At 33.1% G+C, this 21,800-nt stretch overlaps 6 protein-coding genes across 6 annotated transcripts in view; 3 read left to right on the top strand and 3 right to left on the bottom strand.

Moving 5' to 3' along the window:
• Positions 1–246: 246 nt before the first annotated feature.
• Positions 247–369, bottom strand: LOAG_05082 (hypothetical protein; the record flags this gene model as incomplete). The annotated part of the gene is made up of 1 exon (XM_003140619.1): positions 247–369. One exon carries the CDS (start codon positions 367–369, stop codon positions 247–249), a length of 123 nt encoding a protein of 40 aa, XP_003140667.1.
• Positions 370–867: 498 nt separating this feature from the next.
• LOAG_05081 (hypothetical protein) lies at positions 868–1,577 on the bottom strand (the record flags this gene model as incomplete). The annotated part of the gene is made up of 3 exons (XM_003140618.1): positions 868–971; positions 1,214–1,241; positions 1,401–1,577. The coding sequence occupies 3 exons, from the start codon at positions 1,575–1,577 to the stop codon at positions 868–870; spliced, it is 309 nt and encodes a 102-aa protein (XP_003140666.1).
• Positions 1,578–3,076: 1,499 nt separating this feature from the next.
• On the top strand, positions 3,077–3,841 carry LOAG_05080 (hypothetical protein; the record flags this gene model as incomplete). Its single annotated transcript, XM_003140617.1, has 2 exons — positions 3,077–3,211; positions 3,665–3,841. 2 exons carry the CDS (start codon positions 3,077–3,079, stop codon positions 3,839–3,841), a joined length of 312 nt encoding a protein of 103 aa, XP_003140665.1.
• A 972-nt stretch (positions 3,842–4,813) lies between these two features.
• Positions 4,814–9,249, top strand: LOAG_05079 (hypothetical protein; the record flags this gene model as incomplete). The annotated part of the gene is made up of 11 exons (XM_020446762.1): positions 4,814–4,834; positions 5,008–5,127; positions 5,306–5,475; positions 5,726–5,866; positions 5,981–6,082; positions 6,170–6,269; positions 7,018–7,136; positions 7,713–7,922; positions 8,301–8,389; positions 8,521–8,720; positions 9,061–9,249. The coding sequence occupies 11 exons, from the start codon at positions 4,814–4,816 to the stop codon at positions 9,247–9,249; spliced, it is 1,461 nt and encodes a 486-aa protein (XP_020302935.1).
• A 943-nt stretch (positions 9,250–10,192) lies between these two features.
• LOAG_05078 (GGL domain-containing protein) lies at positions 10,193–11,003 on the bottom strand (the record flags this gene model as incomplete). Its single annotated transcript, XM_003140615.1, has 2 exons — positions 10,193–10,298; positions 10,888–11,003. The coding sequence occupies 2 exons, from the start codon at positions 11,001–11,003 to the stop codon at positions 10,193–10,195; spliced, it is 222 nt and encodes a 73-aa protein (XP_003140663.1).
• Positions 11,004–11,461: 458 nt separating this feature from the next.
• LOAG_17240 (S1 RNA binding domain-containing protein) overlaps positions 11,462–21,800 on the top strand; it is a gene marked incomplete at both ends in the record, with an annotated part of 15,199 nt that continues 4,860 nt past the window's right edge. Inside the window, 26 exons of the mRNA XM_020449899.1 lie at positions 11,462–11,551; positions 12,182–12,292; positions 12,408–12,536; positions 12,632–12,660; positions 13,038–13,174; positions 13,283–13,428; positions 13,617–13,776; positions 14,055–14,236; positions 14,593–14,731; positions 15,080–15,204; positions 15,451–15,604; positions 15,965–16,214; positions 16,367–16,478; positions 16,796–16,921; positions 17,144–17,287; positions 17,506–17,710; positions 17,812–17,894; positions 18,022–18,261; positions 18,488–18,586; positions 18,908–19,073; positions 19,476–19,588; positions 19,853–19,982; positions 20,205–20,404; positions 20,806–21,018; positions 21,137–21,302; positions 21,489–21,676. Coding sequence (XP_020306508.1) covers positions 11,462–11,551; positions 12,182–12,292; positions 12,408–12,536; positions 12,632–12,660; positions 13,038–13,174; positions 13,283–13,428; positions 13,617–13,776; positions 14,055–14,236; positions 14,593–14,731; positions 15,080–15,204; positions 15,451–15,604; positions 15,965–16,214; positions 16,367–16,478; positions 16,796–16,921; positions 17,144–17,287; positions 17,506–17,710; positions 17,812–17,894; positions 18,022–18,261; positions 18,488–18,586; positions 18,908–19,073; positions 19,476–19,588; positions 19,853–19,982; positions 20,205–20,404; positions 20,806–21,018; positions 21,137–21,302; positions 21,489–21,676 — 3,837 coding nt within the window. The remainder of the gene's footprint in view (positions 11,552–12,181; positions 12,293–12,407; positions 12,537–12,631; positions 12,661–13,037; positions 13,175–13,282; positions 13,429–13,616; positions 13,777–14,054; positions 14,237–14,592; positions 14,732–15,079; positions 15,205–15,450; positions 15,605–15,964; positions 16,215–16,366; positions 16,479–16,795; positions 16,922–17,143; positions 17,288–17,505; positions 17,711–17,811; positions 17,895–18,021; positions 18,262–18,487; positions 18,587–18,907; positions 19,074–19,475; positions 19,589–19,852; positions 19,983–20,204; positions 20,405–20,805; positions 21,019–21,136; positions 21,303–21,488; positions 21,677–21,800) is intronic.

Genomic DNA, 21,800 nt, shown 5'->3' with positions numbered 1-21,800 from the left:
CTGAAAGGATAATTAATATACCGAATAAGCTTTAAATAATGTAGTGATTTTAGCATAAGACCAATCCTGACGACAATTCTGATACATCTTATAAATTTTAGACGAATAAAATGTGATGTTGATTTTACAAAAAAAATCCCATAAAATAAACTGAATAAAGAACTTACACTTTTTACGAAATAATAAATCGAGCTGCGTCAATTTATGCCGGCAACTTTTAATATCCTGAAAAGAATTCAAAATATCCTATTCCTTTTCTTCCTGCTCATTTTCCAGTATTTGTAGATGGTCTTCATTCTTTTGAGCCTCAATTCTCTCAGATGTTATTTTTGCATTCTTTATCGCATTTGTATTGGAAATACACAACATTCTTGAATCTTTCGGTTTTTTGACATTTTTCCGTTTTACATTTCTATTTTACAATGCCTGGAATTTCTGATTTATAATTATAATACTGCAAGAATTTGACTTTTCCATCAATGTGAATATATACATCTATACATATGGTATTAATACAAACCTATTGCGTTTATACCATTAGCTGGAACCTGGAACTTTAACAATAATTTGGAATCTGAAAGGTTGTCAGGATTCAAATTATGTTCGGCTAAAAATCTAGAATAATGTTAATGTTATTAAATCTAATACACATAAATCTTACTAAAATTTAAGCAAATTCGACATTCTAGTACTTCATTAGATTGACTGGATGTTTTGACAATTCCAAAATGAGTTTACGACTTTTTTAGAAATATTCACCTACAGAATGTTTATTCATACTCATATCATATCTTTATTAATTATCCATATCTTTATTGAATGAGATGTTTGTTTACGACCAGATATTAACATCCGTCACTGTCCAATTTAGCTCTTCGTATATGTCCGCACACATCCCATCCATACGTCTGTACACGTCATGTCTGTACGTCCGTACACGTTACGTCCTACAATGATCGAATGTACACACGCTAAAAATAAAATTTGAGCAAAAGTATGCTTAAAATTAGAAAATCATTGCATCATTACTATATCTTAAGTGCAAGCAAAGCAATATCGGATCGAGCGAGCTGTCTTCAATGCAATCTTTTCAATGTAGCTGTCTTCAGTCGGTTCTTTTCATGTAATATTTGCTACCTGAAAGAAGTATTAATGGATTCATTTTCCGACCACTAATTAGAGCTCTAACTAGTGTCAATTTCATTAGACTAACACTCAGTCACCTCCATATTTTCCGTAACCTTAAAACACAATTCAGTCTAATCTCATATTTGAAGCGTGATAAGCTATTCACTATTAGATACTTTACACATCCGTGTAACTTTTCACGTCTACTTAAACAGTTTTCGTATCATTTTATTAAGAACAGAAATTCGAAACTTTTTTTTAAAATTACTAACAGGAGAGGTCATGATGTCACATGATCTTCCCATTACAATGTCACGCATCATAATCACAATCAGGTCATATGCAACATGCAAGCTATTTCTTTTGTATTCGTGTGAATGCATTCCTCCTACACCAACATGTCTACAAGCATTTTCCAAATTTTGCATTTCATAATACAACTTTGTCATGGGACGAAAATATTTCGAAGATATCCCAAACTGAAATTTATGCACCGTAGATGGTCCGTTAATTTTGTTGGTGGGACTTTTCGGCGGATTTTCGACGTAAAGAAATGTGTGGAGGTGTCAACTGTCTATTAAACTTAATTTTAAAATAGTTGCAAATTTCTGATGGGATCTTTTACCCGTTAATAAGATACTATGAGAGAACTAAGGAGTTTTTGAAAGTTCATATTTATCTTCATCTATATTTAACCTCATTTTCATACAAGACACCAAGATTTCATCATTTAGTTTAAGGAACAGTTTCGATGCAAGACGCTAGTGAGAAGTTGCGATTATTGTTACCCAATGAGATTTTGACTGTGTTTATCGAGAAACTCGCATTTAAACAGTTCACATCAGTTCAGGTATTGATTTCAGTTTTTGCGTTTTGAACGAGTATTTCTTTCGGTACATTCCAATAATATAGTAACACTTCTGGGTATGTGGTAACTTGGAATGATATCGGAAATATGATGATGTGAGATATCCAATTGAGCTATCAATGATGCTAACTGTTTCTTATGCAAATTTACGACTCAGGTTTAGTTCATTAAATTCAGTGGGTTAGTTCTATGAAATTGGTGAAACCATAAGATTATTCCTTATGGGTTATTCCCTAGTTTGATTCAGATATCAGTGTTTCGAACTATTCGCAGCAGATTTTACTTTGTGTTATTAAAGGAAGTCAATAGGTACGGATTGTAGTGGTATAGTTTCACTCAAAATTTATGGAAATTTTACTTAGTGATTTTTTCATTTCGAGAAGTTCGCTTAAAAATTCGATGAGAAATACACTCTAAGAAATGCAAGTTGGTAAAGTGTACGCTCTAGTTTTCTATCCCATTAAGAAAAAGAATATCAACGATAACTTATCTAATAGTATAGTTTAAATGGGATGTTTGATTACAATCCAGCAATCCTAAGCCCTGTTTAGAATCGTTGCTTAATGAAGCTTTGTCTAGTTACGACCCATCAATTAACGTGTTCCACTGAATAATCATCGTAATGTCCCACGTGTTAAAACTCCGTATCATTCAAGTGCCGTCAACTGAATATTATTGGAATTTGCTAGTTTTTTTCCGAGATTAAAATCCATCAAAAAAGGAAGGGTTTGTCGTTTTCGCAAAGCGGGTTTGGCTTAGGTGTACGTTTTTATTGGCATATTTTAATTATGCATAGTGTTATTGTGCGAATTTCGATCTTTCTGCAGTTCGTGCTTCCATCCACTCTTTTTATTTTTACTGGTGTTTTTTTGTGTTAAGTTGTTTGTTTCTGATGGATTAGACATTCTGGTTACCAAACAATGTATACTGCTTTACTTCAACTTTTGGACATTTAGCAATATTGAATGCTTTCATTCATTTAAGCTCTTGCTTTAAACAACAAATCCGATTTCTGATCTCCTGAGTTAAATGAGGATAGATCTGTCCTTCAGTGATTATTCGGTGCTTGAGTATCAAAGGATGCGTAAACACACTGATTATCGATGGGGTGATTATTATTTGTCGGGCGGACGTAAAGGCAAAAAGTCATGGGTTTTGGAATTAATTCATACGACCAATCAAATGATACCAACTTTCAATGAACTATTTGATGAGGTGAGCTGTAAGTGTATGTTATGTATGGTGTGTGTGTGTGTGTGTGTGTGTGTGTGCGTGTGTGTGTGTGTATGTATGTATGTATGCATTGTAGCACTGTATTGTATTATACTGAAAGACTTTCAAATTGAATTTCTTTCTTAAAACATTGTTAGCAGCATAAGATAATATTGAAAATATTGAACGAGCATTCAACATTTATTTTTTAATTGATCTATTTTATACTTTATTGCATTTATAGTTTTGAAATATCGAGTGGAAGAGTCCCTGACGTTTTTGCAATTTTGTTTTATGACCAACTATGTTTCATAGGAGATGCTTCTGTTTTTGATTAAAATCCATAATATATACAATTGAGAACTTTGCTACCATTTGAGCAATTTGATTGTATCGTTTTGGGAAAATATTGACATTTAATGTTGACATATTGACATTTAATTGATCATCGTTCAGGAGACATTCTATGTGTTTGCATTCATCGTTGTCATATCATCCTTCTTGATTGCTTTCTTTCTGGCTAAAGTGGTTGGTATACGAATTCGCGAATATCCACTAAATGTAAACCGTGAATGGCGTGATGCACGGCCAGCAAATCCTTTTCGTTTTCCATGGAGTCGAAGCAACTGTTGATATCCTTTCTGCTTTCAAAATTTGAGATCTTTATATATTTAGAAGAAAAGAAGCACGTTATCTTATAGATTTAATCTGCAGTGAGCTACGTCCAGCCTATAAATTTCAAATAGTAACTGTTTGGGATGTTACAAGCACACATATAAGTTCCAATGAATTATCGGACCTTGAATATAGAAGGCCAAATATTTTTCCAGATTATGAGAATTTATGATCTGTTGTTGTATACTGGAATATTTTGACCATAGATTGTTTGTTCTGAATAATTTTTTTCAGTAGCTCTGTTTGCTGGCTTAGGTCTGCTTTGCACCTGTTTTCTTCGAGAATCCTTTAACTGGATGGATTGACCTAATTTGTTTTTTCTCTTTGTTGATTATGAACTTCAAACCTTATTTCAACGTTTGAATGTTTTTTTTGTAAACTGATGAAATTGTTACAGCCAATAGAAATTGCTTACTGAAATAGAAAAAAATATTTTGGTTTTATTTGTAAACAATAATTTAGTGCGAAATGGTTTTCAAAAGAATTATGCGAGATTGGATAAAGTAAGATGTGTTGGATCTTGTCCTTGCTTTTTCAATATTTCCATAACTTCGTCTAGATTTATCAAAAGAAAAAAAGTGAAGGAATAGGTTCTGTGAAAGGAGGTAGTTTTTTTATGACATTTTTGAATCAGGTGGTTGGGATTTAAGCATTGCCACAAGCGTATACCAATAGCTATTTTCTCCAGTAGTACTCGCGCCTTCAGAACGATCACATATTTACTTTTATTCCTTATTGTCCTTTTTTTTTAATGAATAATCCGAAAAAGTCAAACAATCCTTTGAAATTGGTGGATTCCAAACATCGAATTGATGCTTTTCTAATTAGTGTAAATCATAATAAACATATGGTTGAATATGCTAAAGAAAGCTAATCCACTCAGTCTTTTCTAGTTCACGAACAAATTAAACTTGCTGATCAAAGTCAGGCATGGAATTGCAACTGCTATTTGTACTATAGTACTGCAGAGTTTTTTTTTTTTATTACGGATTACGCTTCTAACAAGTAGAGAGGATTATGGAAGGTATGTCAGATAAAAATGGCAGTTTTAAGACAACGTATGTTCACGATGAATCTAAGAGGTTCTTTAAAATATATTGGTGTGTGAGCTGTATATTTTTCAGCAACAAGCAATAGAGCGTTTGTTGAAGTTTCAAGATGTTATTGTACAAGCACCAACTGGTTCCGGAAAAACTCTCGCATATATTTTACCACTGTTCACTATTTTATGGACAAAGAAAAAGGTATGGTTTTTTGCAATATGGTCGGCTAGTATTATAAAATATCGCTGATAAATCAGTTGATACCGGGAAGTTTTTGTGGAATCAGACGAATGTTTATACGATGCTAAAGCCAAAAACTTGTTGGGAATTATGTGTTACGTCGAATCATGTTTTCCATGTGATATTAATTGCATTGAAGATTTGGCCAGAAAATGAAATAGGTGCAGTGGTGATTGTTCCAAGCCGCGAATTAGCAAAACAAGTTGGTGCAGTTTGTAAATTGTTTGCGGATGCACTCCCCGTCAGCATGCGTGTGATGATTGGTGGAAAGAAAGGAAAATGCGACTCAAAAATAGTCCAGTCTTTAAAGTTTCTTTTTTTTTTCATCATTCTTCATCTAGCACAACTAAGCATCGATGGTGGTGTTACTTGATATGTATCACTTAGCTATAATCGTTTATAATTTTAAGTTTGAAATTGTAATTTTGTAACTAACTTTCGTAAAAGTAAATGAGTTGCTAGTACTGACAGTGTTTGAGTATTTGATTATGCTTTTATATGCCTGCATGTTTATAGGATACAATGATTATTTATTCAATATAAAAATTTCAATTTTTAGCGCAGCAGTAATAATAGCTACTCCTGGAAGATTACAGTCATTAATATCGTCTAATCTAGATTTCAAAAAAGCTTTAAAAGCCCTTGAAATACTGATCATTGATGAAGCGGATCGATATACCGATTCCAATTTCAAAGCTAGGTAAGCGAAAAATCTGTCTTTTTTACTAACCCAAATGCTTGCTAAAGCTTGTGATATACTTTCAGTTGTAAAATTAATGCAACAGCATACACTGTTGCACTCATTACATTTTAGCATGACAGAAATTTTGGAATCTCTACCTAAACAGAGACGGACTGGTTTATTCTCTGCAACACAAGCCAAAGAAATGGAAGAAATTGTGAAATTTGGATTAAGGTAATTTACTTTCATGACCATTTCCGAATCATCAAGTATACATCCTATGCTTGGATAAGAAGAGGTCGAATTCTTAAATTTTTATAGAAATCCCACACAAATTACAATTACAAATAGTGGTGCAGTACTTGATTCGGTTGATTCGGTGGAAGTGATATCACCAAATACACTGAATAACTTTTATATGGTGCGTTTTCCACTCTTAATCTAGCTCCAAATTGTTTCGGAAATTCAAAAAATACTATATGTAAATTAATTGCTCATTACAAAATATATTCGCAATCACAGAAATAAAAAGAAATCCATTTTTCCCGCTGCTATAAAGCAGACATTTTCAAGTAGTTCGGAATATACTGAAGGGCATTGCCCCGTCTCAGATTCCTACACTTTATCTCACTGTAGTGGGCTACTCATTACTTTTGCTGTAAATTTTCATCTCTCTGTTTCTTTTTTTCTGAAGTTCAATTTTCTTGAACGAAATTTCTGAATGGACCTTCAAATCTACCTTATGTTTGAATTCAACACATTTAGGTAGTAAAAGCTGATCAAAAGTTGTATTTGTTGGTAGAATTTATCCGAAATCATCCCAAATCAAAAATACTAATCTTTTTCTCAACATGTCAGTGTGTTGAATACATGCAGATAGTACTGAAGGGTCTTATTCAAAAAAGACAAATATTTGCTTTGCATGGAAAGAAAAGAAAAAAAGCAGAGAATCAGGCATGGTTTTTTCGCATCTCAGTATTTGATTTACTGCTAATTCCTTTTAATTCAAGTTAACTTACATTTTGTTGATATACACAGCTCACGTTCTATAAAGTTATTATTTCACAGCGTGAAGCATTATTTTATGAGTATGCCCAAAAACTTCTAATTTTTAGGATTTCAAATTGGTTCATTTATTCGAATCTCGACTAATTTAATTTTAATTACAGTTACAAAGTTTCCGAAGAACTGGCAAATCACTGATGCTCTGTACAGATGTACTCTCTCGAGGTATCGATGTTGATAACATCGAGTGGGTCGTACAGTTTGACGTACCAAAGCAAACAAGGTTTTTGTTTCATGCTTTTTTCTTTACTTTGATAAAGTTTATTTCTCACTTAATAGGAAATTAGAATCAATGATCCCTTCAAGCATCTGCGGTGAGTTTTTGGAAATTTCCTTCGTCGCTGGAAATTTTCTTTCATCGATTGTTTTGAATTAGTACTTCATTTAATGTGAAATTAAATGGTGGGTACTAGTATTCATATATATTATAGCGAGAAAGCCGTAAATCGAGCATAATTTCGACGTTATAATTTCGAAATTTTTGCGTAAAATTTCTAATCCAAAGAAGTGCAACATTAATTTTGAAGAATTGCGCTATAATTAAGAAACTTGTTGGTGCTTAATCGAAAGAAATGCGTGAACTAGAAATGACTAATATATAATACATACAAGGAAAAACGCATACAAAGAATGTCAGCAAAAAGCTATGTCGTTTTCTTCAATTCATTTTTAAACTTCAAGATGAGATATTTCGTGTGTTAGTTATGGAGGAATCGTTAAATATCCTTCTACATTATGTTTAGAAAGCTTAACTTACTGGTTAATTGGTGGTCAAAATGCAGGTCTGTAAAATTTCCAGCTGGTTTGTCCATCGTGCTGGTCGAAGTGCAAGGTGTGGTAAAATGGGAAATAATGTATTGTTCCTCACGCCAGAAGAAACGGCTTACATCGAATTTATTGAAAAATACGAAAAAGTTTCGCTGACTGAAATGAAAGGAAATATAGAGGAAAAAGATAATGAAACGGAACAAATAAGACAACAGATTGTTAAAATGGCTTCAAAAGAGCGGTATACATATATATATATATATGTATATATATATATGTTTTTTGTACATATCATTTTATATCTTTAGTAGTGCATTCTTTTTTCTTTTTTGTTTGCGGTTATTTCAAAAAATAATCTAAATTTTACAAGTTTTGTTCGAAAGACTTTTGTTCATTTGATAGAAAAATTGAAAAAGAATTCATTATCTCCACATCTCAATATCCACTATCAGTACATTGCCCACCATCCCATCATCGATAAGTTGTTAGGCCGTATAATGATTCAATAAGGATATAATGCCATTTATATGGCTTGGAAAGTAGCGTATAAAATATAAGCTATCCTGGGAACTTTTACAGCTTGTAAAGCTTCATTATATAGCTAATCAAACTCATTCAGAGAAATCCTAGAGTGTGGTACTAGGGCGTTCATGTCATTCGTCGAATCGTATGTACGTCATGATTGCAATGTAGTGTGTCCATCTAAAGGTAGTTGTTTTTTTTTTGTTTCATTTTATTCATATTTTACAAGATAGCAATTAACCGAATAATAAGATTCAAAAAATTGAATCTTAGATTTTACGGAGATATGTGAAATATCTCTCGATTTTAAATTGCAGATTTGGATGTTGTTGGTTATGGTCATGCTTATGGATTGCTACGTCTTCCGCGTATGAAAGAATTTCATCATAGCGATTTAAGTGACTTTAAACGCTGCGACTTAAATACTTCAGAAATACCTTATAAAAATGCTGAAAAGGAGAAGCGAAGGCAAGAAAAGTTACTGCTTTTGAATACCGAAGATAAACCACTGAAAAAGGTATTCTAGCTAAATTTTCAATAAAGTCTCTTTCTTTCGAATCTTAACGAAGGTTGCATTTTGTCGTTATGTCTGTTCTCATTCCTTACTTTCGATTTCGAAACTCTCTAAACAACACATTTAAAGTCGGAGACCCATTCAAGTTTTTATCACTCTAACTCAGAATCGTAATATATTTGAAACATAGATGTTTGTAAAAGTTAGAGGCGTGAGGACTGATTTCACATTAACCATATTTGCTGGCGTGTCTTACCTTCCTATCTTTCACCGACAATTTGATGGATGGATAAACGTGCTTATGGACTGTTTTACTGTTGTTAGACTCATAAAGTTCTTACAGGCAGGCAGAACTCAGAAAAAGTTAGACGCTAGGCAAGCATCCAAAAATTCAGCGAAAAAGCGACGACATAGCGAAACAAAAGAGAACATGGATGATCTCGGATCAGACTTCGCATTACTCAGGAAATTAAAAAAGGGAAGATTGAAAAAGAAGGAATACGATGAACTAATGGTTGATAGTTCCTATTAGATGTTCCCATGTTAAATTTTATGTTTGGAATTTCATTATGAAAATTTTAATGAGTAAAGTTGTCTCAGCGGTTTCTACTGACGTTTGAAATGCTTTTCATGCTTAACTGTGGTACTAACTGACAAGAAAACAAAGTAAAGCTAGAGGACTCATGAACATAGAACAGATACTAGTTTATTGTGAATATTTGAGATTTTGCTGTAACGCAGTCTGCCAACGGTAGATTTAAGGATTAAGCAACTGAATGACAACATATGACTGCTAAATCATAGTGTATGACGATACAAATTTCGATTTATTCGTTGCAATGTGTGTAAAAATAGTACTACACAGACTGCAGGGACGAGTCCTACAATCTCTACACAAACTTCAGGAACAAGTCTTACAATCTCTGATTGGATTAACGATGAGTCTGTTCGATAGATATGCTTCATTACCACAGTTATAAAAAATTCTATTTTTGCGTAAGAGCATAAGGAAGCTTTTACAATGAAATGTAAAAAATGGCACATCGACGATATTTGTAAGGCGAAAAAAGATGAGTGAAGAGAATCAGTTTTGAAACTTATAAAAACTAAGCTTAAAATAAAGCTCATCAATAATGAATATAAATTGAACAGGAGATGGAAAATGACGGAGTGAAAAGAAAGAAAAAACAGGTTCATATAGCAAGGATATATCATCTCCATGGTAAATCCCGATTTGCTCCATTCCAAAAACTTAAATTTATTTTAAAATCGCCGAGACTCCTTACTTTTCCAGCGAAAGTTTCCGCAAATATTCAAATTTCCAGATAAATTGTTGCCTTATTCATCACCATAATTAATAGAAAATGAAATAATTTCGATAGATGTGGCAGAAGAGAAACAATGTTAATGATTTGCGATAATGTGCTTTGGCAGCATCATCCTTCCATTCCGTGGCATTTGATAATAACTTCGATTTAAAGTAGCAAACATTGGAAAGAGCTTTTAGGCCGAAACGGATTCATCTTGTCATTCGGAAAACCCGTCAGCAATATATCATCTCTCTGACAATCTTGCGTATACCTGCAACTTCAACGAATTAATAAAACGAATGTTTTGCCGTTGGAATAAGTGACACCGTTCCCTATTCATTATAGAATTTTTCCAAAGAGAAAGATTTTTTCCTCAGTTCCACTTCCAAATATTCATCCGAAAGAGGACACAGCAAGCTTAACTGTCTAATTCTGGATTGGAATAAGCTCATTCAACTGAAGCTAACAGTATGCTCGAGGATTATGCCTAGATTCAGCTAAACAATAATTCATTTGAACAAGGATAACAAGTTAATCTCCATATGCATTTCAACGACGACAGCTTTTAAATTAATTGCAAACATCAAAATGAAAATTTCGAAAAAAACATGACACTTGAAATCATTAGTATCCTTTATTCTGAGGAACACAACACGTATAAAAAACGAAAAACTGAATTCTCATCTTTTCCACTTCCTATTTTATACGTATATTTCCAGATATCCCTTCTAAATCAACTGTAAATGGAAACTTCCTTATATCAAAAGTAGTCCCATCATAATGGTTTTTGTTTAAGTCACAAAAAATCAGAACTGTAGTGACTGAAGCACTATGTAAAGTTCGAAAAATTGTAATCTTACCGCACTAAATCATTAGCCGTCTGAGAAATCGTTGTACGACGTAAATTACGTTCACGACGTAATTGTTCCACAACACTTCGCGCTTGTTGCACAGAATGAGCGTCTCTTGCACTCATCCTATTCGTATTTTATAATGAATCTTTGAGTACTGTAAAAAAAATTCAAACATAGTGAAATAGTGTAGTTTAATAGTATCTGTATCCATATAGGTTGAATATGAGCGATGTATCGCTAGGAATCTTAGTGCAGAAAACCCAAGTTCCGTATGTAGCAATCACAAATTTCGATCTTAAATTAAAAAAGTAATTCACCTAGAATGCAAACAAACAACATAACACGCAAAAATTTAGCACCCAACACGCAATTACTCACCACTCCACCTGGCCAACATGACAAACCATCATGATTTAACAGTTTAACGCGGTTGCTGTTATATCCTGACGCACGCCTTGGTTTTTTCTTTTTCTTCTTTTTTTGAAAGGATGAAGGGTTATCTGAGCAAAACTATTGTAGAAATGTAAACCATTCGGTTCTAGGAAACGTGAAGACCGTATATTTCAGAAAAGTAGCAAATATGGAAATCGATTTCCCACGTGAAGACTTGTCTGTAAGTAGAAAACGTCGTGGAATATATTCTGGTGATAATGAAACAACGAACGTAAAGGTAAATTTTTGGTTAAAGTTGAAAATGATTCCACGTAGGGAATAAGTAACGTAACATTCGACTCATGCTATATTTTCGCACCATGTTGGAAACAGTATTAACTGTGATAACAGTGATACCATCATTCATTATTGCAATTAACATTTGTCTTCATCACATCTATTCGCACTTTATCATCAATTTATGAGTAAATACAAAAAGATTTAAACACATTGAAATGGTATAGTTTAGTGTAGCAATGTTAATAATTAACAAGACTAATAATGGCAGTGATAATGGAAGTCTTCAATAGCAAAAACTATGCTTATAATTGTACTGGCAGTGGTAGTGGTTACTACAGTGGTAGTGATAAATATTGAATAATAATAATAATTACGGTAAAGATTAGAAGATGATGGTCATAACAGTGAGTGATGGTCATAACAGTGAGTGACAGTGGTGGTTACTGGTAATAAATGTGATAACAGTAGTAGTTATAACGATGATGATACATTAATAGTGTTGCGAAATAAATAACATAGTATTCCCAATATTATTCATTTTATTTTGAAAAATGCACTGTAAAGAACTGACTGATAGTATGCACATAGATAGAGTAGTGAAAATCACCAAAATTATTGGCATTTTCAGCAACAATCAATTAAAAATGAGCCAAAGTCTGAATATGATGGTGTATGGAATCAGCGTATAACTCCGAACTTTCTCACTGAGGGAATGCTCGGATTGGGTGTTGTTATGAAAGTAAGCTTTTGAGATAAATTGATACCTTCTTGTTTCACATAACTCGATGTGAAAGCTTAAAATAATTGGGTCCAGAAGTTTTTTGTTGAATTCTTCCATGAATGCTTCTGTTTAGATTAAAGAAGCAGAAATACTGCTGGAATGTTTGGATGGTGTAGTCGTTAAAGTACCTGTTCAAAATTTTGGCAACTTAATGCTGGGAACACTTAGAAGTTCATCTCTTACATTGGAAGATGTCTTCAAAGTTGGTCAAATGCTAGCATTTAAAGTCATAAAAGGCAGAGAAATTCATGGTATTTTCATAATTTCCAACTTTCCTTTTTTAAATTTAGTTTCCAGAAAGTCCGATCTGAACAATTTGTCGCAGTGTAATGCAAAATGAAAGTGTATGGTCCTTTACTGGCTGTTTAGAGTTAGACGTGCGATTCTTTACGGTTTATAAAGTGGCTAGATTAAAAAAATATTTTGGCAAAGATACTTTGTGTTTAGTATATAACTTGCACTGGATGACCATATTCGCCTGCATATTTAAAGGCAAATCAATTTTAAAATTTGAAGATTATTCTATGTTGAACTTCGTGACCTAGCATTATTGAAGATATGGATAAGTCAGCAATTAAATCCAACGAACTGCTGTAACAATCAAGTACTCGATTGATTGGGAAGAAATGATGCAATTGCACATAGAAATGAATTGAAATAAACAGGAAAATGGGAGTGTAATTTTCATTTGTTCGTTTTTCAGAGACTCAAAAGAAAAAAAAAAAGCTTCATATCCTGTTGTCAGTTGTGATCCATTGATTGTAAATGTTCATCTCAATCCTGGTGCTCTAATCAATGGTCTTGTGCTTAATGGTGTTGTGGAAAGTGTGGAAGATAAAGGTACAGTTTCCGGAAGCTCGTTACTTTTTACCTGAGGTTTAGTTTTCCGTTTTATTCACTTTTTTTTTTCACTTTCTCAACAGCATTAAGGAGAAATGACTGTTACAGGTGTTATTATTAATCTTGGATTGCAGTCAGTTGAATTAAAAGGATTTCTAGCAGAAAAACATTTACCGCCTACTTTTCAAAAGGAAAGCTTAATAGAAGGACAACCGCTTTTATTGCGAATACAGAATGAAAATTCATCAAATAAAGTAAGACCAATTTTCCAGTTTTAGATAATGGTATATTGAAAATATAAACCATTCTTTATTCAAAATATAAACCATTTTTTTTTCCTGGTTGATGACTTAAATTCCATCTGTACATTAATTTTAACAATAATTCTTTTATTTTAAAAGTGTTCCCGAAATTTGCATAAATCAAATTATTTTTATTGTAGAAGTCACGAGTCGTCAGTCTGTCGGCGGTTCCTGAAATGGAATGTTTGGATGATATCGCCGTTAAGAACCTTAAACTTAACGATTTAATGCCAGGAACTTTACTTCTAGTAAATCCTTTGCAACCAACTGCTAGTGGTGTTTATGTCAACATTGGGAATGGTAAATTTTATAGATTTAGATGACTTTTTAGAATTTGTTTTTACCAAATTTTGGTTGTCAGTAATATCACCAATGCTCAAAATTAAAATTGAGTTTGAAATTGCTATAATTTAGTTCTAATCAGAAAAAAACATAGTAAAAGAACCTGTCCTGTTTGCGGGATATAATTTAGTTTTATTCAGAATAGAAATACCTTAGAGTAATAACGGTGATTCTTATTTTAAAAGATGAAGTTCTCTCTTTTTGTTTGCTGGTGATTCCATTCTTAAGTATTTCAGACATAAAAGGATATGTAAACAGGCAACACTTGCCACCGCGATATCGCAACGACTCATTCAAGTGTTTGAAGTCCTTTAAAACAATTGTGATGTTTTGTCAACAAAATAGCAATTTATTAGCATTAAATGGACATCCAGATATTATTGCTGCTAGTAAGTTCGCAAAACGAACTAATTTTGAGGTATTTTGCCTTTCCTTTATTACTAATAACCAATCGGTAATAACTAACAGTTGGCGTGACAGGCTTTTTTCGATGGAGCCATATATGACCATATCCGGCGAAAAATCCGGCATCAATTTTACTTGATTTTTCACTACTATGAGCAATCACTGTCGTTGCTTTTTTATTTCACATTACGGTTGCTCGTTCCTCGTGAATTATATATGCTTGGTCTTTTAACGATTTAAGTGGTTTTTCACTCGTTTCACTTTAATTTCGAAAAACTAGAAGAATTTTTAACAGGTTTATTTTAATTGGTATGATAACGTAATGCTTCTTACAAATCCTTTTCTTTTTTTCCTGTTTTTGATTTTCAGAATGTCCATACTGGTGATATTATTGAGTGTAAGGTAAGCAATGTGAATAAGAATGGTGATGTCAATTTCGATTTGGTACTACATGGAGATGAAAGAAATTCGCTGGTTGCAGCATTTGCGAGGAAAACTGAACTGGAAGGTTTGCATGCATCATTATCTTTCCATTGTCTGAACTTCTCTTAATTTTTGAACTTGCGTGCAATAATTGAAAGCAACCCGTTTAATTCTTTATGAGGTAATTGTTTTAGTAATTTTAATATGGAACTAGCTTCAGATTTTAATTTTGAACCAATGAAGATGATGTGTTAATGTCTAGCGTTAAGTTGCAGAATTATTTTGCTTAGTTAAACATTCATTATGCTTTTCTTTCATTTGCATAAATGTAATTTAGTATGACACAAAATCCGTCTTTCAGTGGGATTTACAATGTTAATTTTTCCAGTGGTGCAGAGTTAGTAGTAATCAAATCTTCCCATTAATATTTCAGATCATGTTGAATACAAGAAGGGAACAATACATCAAACACGTGTGCTATCATTTAAAATGGTTGAGAGAATATTAATAGTTGCGACACGGAAAGATATTCTAGCACAAAAAATGGTCTGCGTAAAGGTAAGGCTTCTTTTCAAATAGGTAATTTTGGTTCTGCTTACAGCATTATTATTTTTCTAAGGATGGGCGTACGTTGACTTCCATAAAATTCGGGTTAACAGTTTTTCTTTACTTATTGATTTGGTCGTTTTTTCTTATGACATTTTCAAATTATGGCTTCAGTGGATTTCACACTTTGCAGCTTCGTGGTGGAAGTGTTGGGTGATTTTTTTTTTTTGATCAATTTGTTCCACCTTTTCATTGCAGGATGCTGTTCCTGGTATGAAAGTCATCGCAAAGGTGGAATCTGTGCTACCTAAGGGATTGTTCGTAAAAATATATAATTCGATCCCTGGATTTATACCTAAAATCCATCTTTCCGACAAATTGATCACACGAATCGACAAACATTTCGCCGTTGGTAAATTTTCTTTCCAACTTCATTAGGTTTTTTTTTATAAATTGGGTTATTTTGTCCCGTGATTATTATCAAAGTTATCAGTCATCCACTCTTCAACCCGGCAATAGTGTTGTCGGGAAAGTCTTCTTTATTTAACACGGCGGTAGATCACTTAATGTTGGCAAAACGAAGCGTGAAGTTGTATAAACCTTGTTTCGCTAATATAAATCTTTTTTTCATTTGTTTCGTAATATTTGATGATTATTACTCTTGCGGAAAGTGAAATTAAATATGTGGTTCAGGTTTCTAGAAGTGATGCTATTTCCTAAAATTGTTACTCTTCCAATGTTTTCTATGCACAGACATTTCTTATACCTTTAGGTGACGAGCTAACCTGTCGCATCTTGACTGTGAATGAAGCGAAAGAACGACTTATTCTGACAAATAAGCAGTCTCTTACAACAAATAAAGACACAGTCATCAAGAGTTATGCTGAGGTTACAACTAATGCGATAACCACTGGTTACATTGTTTCTCAGCACCCAAGTGGTGGACTCATTATAGGTTTTTATGGTGGAACTCGCGGATTTATGTTTCCGAAAGAGACAGAGCGATTGGGAACCAATATAAAGTATGTTTGACTTTTTCTTTTTTTTCATGTTTTGTCACTCTGTACTTTTATATCAAGCTCTGAAAACATCGATATTTTTTCATTTTAGTTTCAATCTATTATGAAAGGAGATCCATAAAATTAAATTGAATATTGACTTCTTTCTCTTAAAGAGTTGGTCTCACAGTCCGAGTTCGAGTGGTTAGTGTTGATCCACAACGTGGACGTATGTTAGTTGCAGTAGCGAATGCGGCCAACGATGGAACTGAAATAGCAAAGGCTCAGGTTTGATTTTAATCCCGATTATCGATGGATAAGAATGAGTTATGTTCGTATTGTTAAATGGAGCTTCGTAGGATAAAGCTGAATAATTAGTGATGAGCGATGTGTAAGATAAATTGTCTTTATTACGGTTGAATGAAGATAACATTCCTGGTGAAGGGTTTCGATTTCCTGCTTTCTGGTTACTTAAATTTTAGAACCAGGTTATTGATTATAAAGCAACTCCGCACTTCTGACAAAAAAAGTAGATGCAAATAAATTTAGTGTCATGAATTTTCCCGAAAGAATTTGTAATTTTCTTTGTGCATTTCTAACTTCAGCCATTTCTAATCGATGGAGGAAATTCTGTCTCTTTTTCGGCAGTTGTTATGAATATTTTGTCGAATGATAATAAGTCAAAACCAAATGAGATTTTGAACGTTACCGTTCGGCTAGGGAAGAAATTGGTTCGTTCAACTTCAACTCATTTTAATTATTCATTAGCAGTTATTCTCGTCCATTGTCTGTTGTTGGATTCATTAATATATTACTTGGTTTGCACACATTGTTAATGCTGCGGATGATCTAGTTTTAATGTATTTTTCACTTGTCCATATAAGAGAGGAGTAGGGAATATCACGTTGATTGATTGCAATGAAGTTTGTTTATAGAAATCAATCTCAATTCAGGGTGGAAAAGTGAAAGCATTTATTCCGAAAGAACTGTTGAGTGATTGTCTTGATTTACCGTTTGCGTCACTAAGCGAAAGCATTGCACTTGGAAGTGTGCTACCAAAAGTTACGGTACTGGGTGATGTTGCCGGAAATCTTAAGGTTGGTTTAGTTTTCAGATCAAAATTTATTTGGCTTTCCGAAATTTAATTGTTAGGACTATTCATTTAATATCTATACTTGATTCAGGGGCTCATAGAAAGCAAATGACTGTACACTTTAGTAAGTTATATAATGGCGATTAGACTATTGATGTTTTAGTTCTTATCGTGTACATGTCTCAAAATGAATGAGTTGGATTGAAATAACCTATATTTTAGGTGACGAGTAAACGTTTCATGATCGATTGGTTAGAAAAACATCCACGCATCACTGGCCTTCAAAACCTTACGAAAGGAGAACTTGTTTGTGGTAATATCATCCGGAAGCACAAGGAAATGGGATATTTTGTTGAATTGGCGGGTGGCTCAGCTCTTACAGCCCCAGCACGCTTTATACGTCCAATGGCACTGCCAGTATCAATGCGTAAGTTGCTGATTAGATCAAAAAGGTTTTTTAAAAATTTTCTGAATTCATGATTATCTTTGATTTATATGTTATATCTGACATTTCAACTAATTCTTCAGAAGAGCTTCAAATAGGGCAGACTGTTGTGGCACGAGTATCATCAGTCGACTTGGAAAGGAAGCGATTTGCTTTAATTTTGGATGTAAGCTCATTGTGACGTTATTACTTTTGCTGTTATAATCCAATGTTCCCTTATTACAGTTTTTCTTTGCTTTACTGTGAATTCATTTTTTAACAATTGACAGAATTTCTAACGGCATGTTTTTCAGGCACATCTCTGCATACCTCCTGGTGCTGAACTTGATTATTTTGCACCATCTATAGTACATTATTCTTTGGAGGAATTGAACTGGTTTATAGCAAATAATCCAAACTATTCGCAAGTACCGGAAATCGGCGAATGTATCGATATAAAGGTCGTAGAGATTTCAGAATGCAGTGTTGTTGTGCAGTATGCTAGCAATCCTGATTTGAAGGGATGCGCGATAAATAACACTAATATTCTGCAGGTTTCCTTTCAGAATATGGAATAATACAGTATAAAAGTGGTTTTTAATTAATAATTTCGTCAGAAAATCGGGTGCAGGGAGTATTGAAAGAGTTATTTTTGTCTTTTTTTTGGGAACTCTTTTTTCGAAAGGGATAAATTTGTACGATTACAGACGGACTTTGGATTTGAATCGAAACTATTCTCTCAAAAGCTCTGGTTGATTTTTCCTTTTTCTTAAATTTTAGAAAGGAAGTTGTGCGAAGGCATTGGTTTTGGATGTCAAATTGCCAACCTGTGAATTGGTTCTATTCCTTCTGGATGGTGGTGTTCAGCATTTGAATGAGGTACGGAACAGAAGTTGTAGTTGTGAACTATCGTGGAAACAGTTCTTTATTCATCTTCCCGCCAATAAATTAAATAAAATATTCGTTTATTCGTGACAGAATATTCGTGATATCAACCTTCTAGCGCAATTTAATTAACTTGTTGGCTAAGTTATGTTTGTAAATTGCTTGAAAACTGTTCCACTTTTTTCTAGGAAGAGCTCATGTATTTTTAGTTCATCTGTAAATTGGATAATATTTTTGGTCCAAAATTTGGTCTTGTTGCAGTTGAGACTTCTATTTCTCAACATTAGTCGTTGATTTTTCGGTGAAATTTTGCAGAAGAAACTACAATCACTATTATGCAGTAAAAAGGAATTCGATGCGAAAATATGGTTACACAAAAGAGAATATGCAGTTGCGACAGTAGAAACTGAAAAGTCGGCTTTTGTAGTTTCCATCCCAATGAGATTACATCCGAATGTGAATATTACTTCTGTAGATTTAGGTAAGCTATAACTTTTCGTATTAATAAAAAGTTATACTAAGTTAATTTAATTTTTCCAGATTTTTTTTTGAGCATTTATTGTCATTAAGTCTGTGCTGTAAAAAAAAAATGCGATCATCGATACTACCTCTATTTAACTTACACGCTATAGTGTAATTAGGAATATAAATAGTGGATATCACGTGTATCAACATAAAAAATAATCATTTTATTCCACCTATTTCACATTCAGCTCGACTTGTCAACGGAGAAAACCATTAAATGCAATCCAAATTGAGATAGAGGGAGGTGACAGGTTAAAAAAAAATGATTATTACTACTGCTTATTTTGATTGTGATGAAATCGAAAGTGAGAGATTAAAGATGATTGTAGTATTGTGGCATTGATAAGAATGATTGTAGATGAAAATAGCAATCAATGCATAATCACACCCAAACTGATATCTGGAAATGTCATGATTGGAACTGCAATGGAAATATTGAAGAAATACGGACTAATTCATAGAAAATTTAAAGTATTATTATTTTATTAATGACTCCTATCAAGACTTAAAGAGTGTAGTTTCGCGTACATTAGTAAACTATACTGTATTAAACACAGCGTAGTTTATTGACGTTAAACATTGTGAGACTTACACTTAGATATCATTTCTTAAATGATTGCTTAGTTGCTGATTAAGTACCACTTTGAAGATTTCCTGAGTAGTGAAGTTTTCTTACTAAATTGCTTTTTTTTTCGACAGACTTTTTTGTTTACATATTTGGATCCTGTGTTATAGACACCCATCAAGTCAGCAGTGAAGAAGAAATTGAAGCAGTTCAAAATTTACACTGCAAAAGTTATGGGAATGTGGTCCAAAGGTGATTTGTACAACGCTATTGAGTTAGAGTTGCCCGATGGCAGTATTGGTAAGAATTTCCTTCATTTCTTTGCTGTTACCGAAATGGTTGCGATGTCAGCAAGTGTGTATCAGAGATGATAATTCCAAGCCATTACATTATTCAACTGCTTTTCCTAGTCTTCCTATGACACCATAGGATTTGTCTTTGCCCAAAGACAAGTCTGTAGATTTCTATAACATATCTGGTCTTGATAAAATGTTATTTATGCATCATAAATTTATATTTTAGGACGTTTACATGCATCGGAATTTGATGAAAGCTTTTTGGATCAAACTTCACAGCCAATTCAAAGCTTTTTGAAAAAAAGGAAAGGTAAAACAGTCAACGTTAAAATTATGTGTTTCACGAAGCTAAAGCAAAAAATGGAGAAGTTAGATCTTTCTAAACCAAGAGGAAAGGGAACACAAAAAGGCGAAAAAATGGTTGTTGTAAGTTCTTTTTTCTTAACCCTGTTTTTGCTGATTTATGTTTGATTTAATTTTTTTTATGATATCAACAATAAGACAACTAAATCATGTTTACCATGGTAAACTCCAAGTTTTAAAAGTCGTTCGAAAAAATAAACAATGTACGACAACTCTGATTGAATTTTATATCGCTTTTGAATCAATGGAATGTTTAAATTAGCTTGCTAACTATTCTTCAAAATCAGGCAGTAAGTGAAAAATATTCGAGTGTACCAAAAATTTATAGAATTCATCACATAAGATTGGAGTAAAGCAAATTCCTGTCAAAATACATGTATTGTATGACTTATTTTCTGCTGATTTTGTAATTCATATTTCAAATCAACAGGAAATATATTCAAATCAACATATATATATTTTAGGTGACACGTTTGGCAGAATGTACGATGAAAACATGGAAATTAAGTGAAACAAAGAGAAAGCAGTCTCTTCTAGGATACCCACAAAGTTATGTGCACGGATCATTTATTCCTGTTTTTGTATGTAATGGACCTCATGTTGGAGTGGTCAGAGTGGAAGTTAGTCCACTATGGAATGGTGTCATCAGGAAGCAAAATCTGTACGATGAAAATCTGGTATGTTCACACTATTCACGTTATTGGATGTGAAACGCAATCCAACGTATCAAAAATAGCAATGTAGTAGTTTTTTTTTCTTTTTTCACTTAAATTTGTTAATATACCTATGATTCAGTTGGCCAACCCGACCAATAATGATGCATCAGCATTAGTTGACATCGATTTTGAACCTGGCGAAAAGTTAATTGCACAAGTTATCGGAGTGAATGTTTACAAGAATAGACGTGGCAAGTTGAGACATCGAAAATGTTTGGAAATGACCTTAAAAAAAAACACGAAAGGTTATTTCTTTGAGCCTGTTGGGTTTTTTTAAATAAGAACTTACAGACAAATTATGATATCCTGGCGACTTCTTTGGAGGAACAAAGACATGAGAGGTCGAATTTTCTTTGACTATAACTTAAAATTTTTCGAAATATAAGTGAGGGGTTTTCAGAATTCATAGCATTTTTGAGAAAATTTCGTAGAGAATCGCAGTTTGCAGACATTCGAACATGGTGATCGTGTGACGGGAAGAGTTGTTGGTATTACACAGTCACCAAGTAGTGTTATACTGGAACTTACCAATAATCAACGGGCTGTTCTTACATTGACTGGTATTACTGATAATTATCTGAATGCACATGAAGCTGTAAAGAGTTACGAGTTAAATCAGGTATTGCAGTTATTCCTTTTTTGTTATATATATATACATATATATATATATATATATATATATATATATATATATATATATATATATATATATATATATATATATATATATATATATATATATA

Source organism: Loa loa, assembly GCF_000183805.2.
Source record: "Loa loa unplaced genomic scaffold supercont3.52, whole genome shotgun sequence".
Taxonomy (NCBI): Eukaryota; Metazoa; Nematoda; class Chromadorea; order Rhabditida; family Onchocercidae; genus Loa; species Loa loa.
The sequence above is the reverse complement of the archived record's forward strand: the minus strand, read 5'-3'. Positions and strand labels throughout refer to the sequence as shown.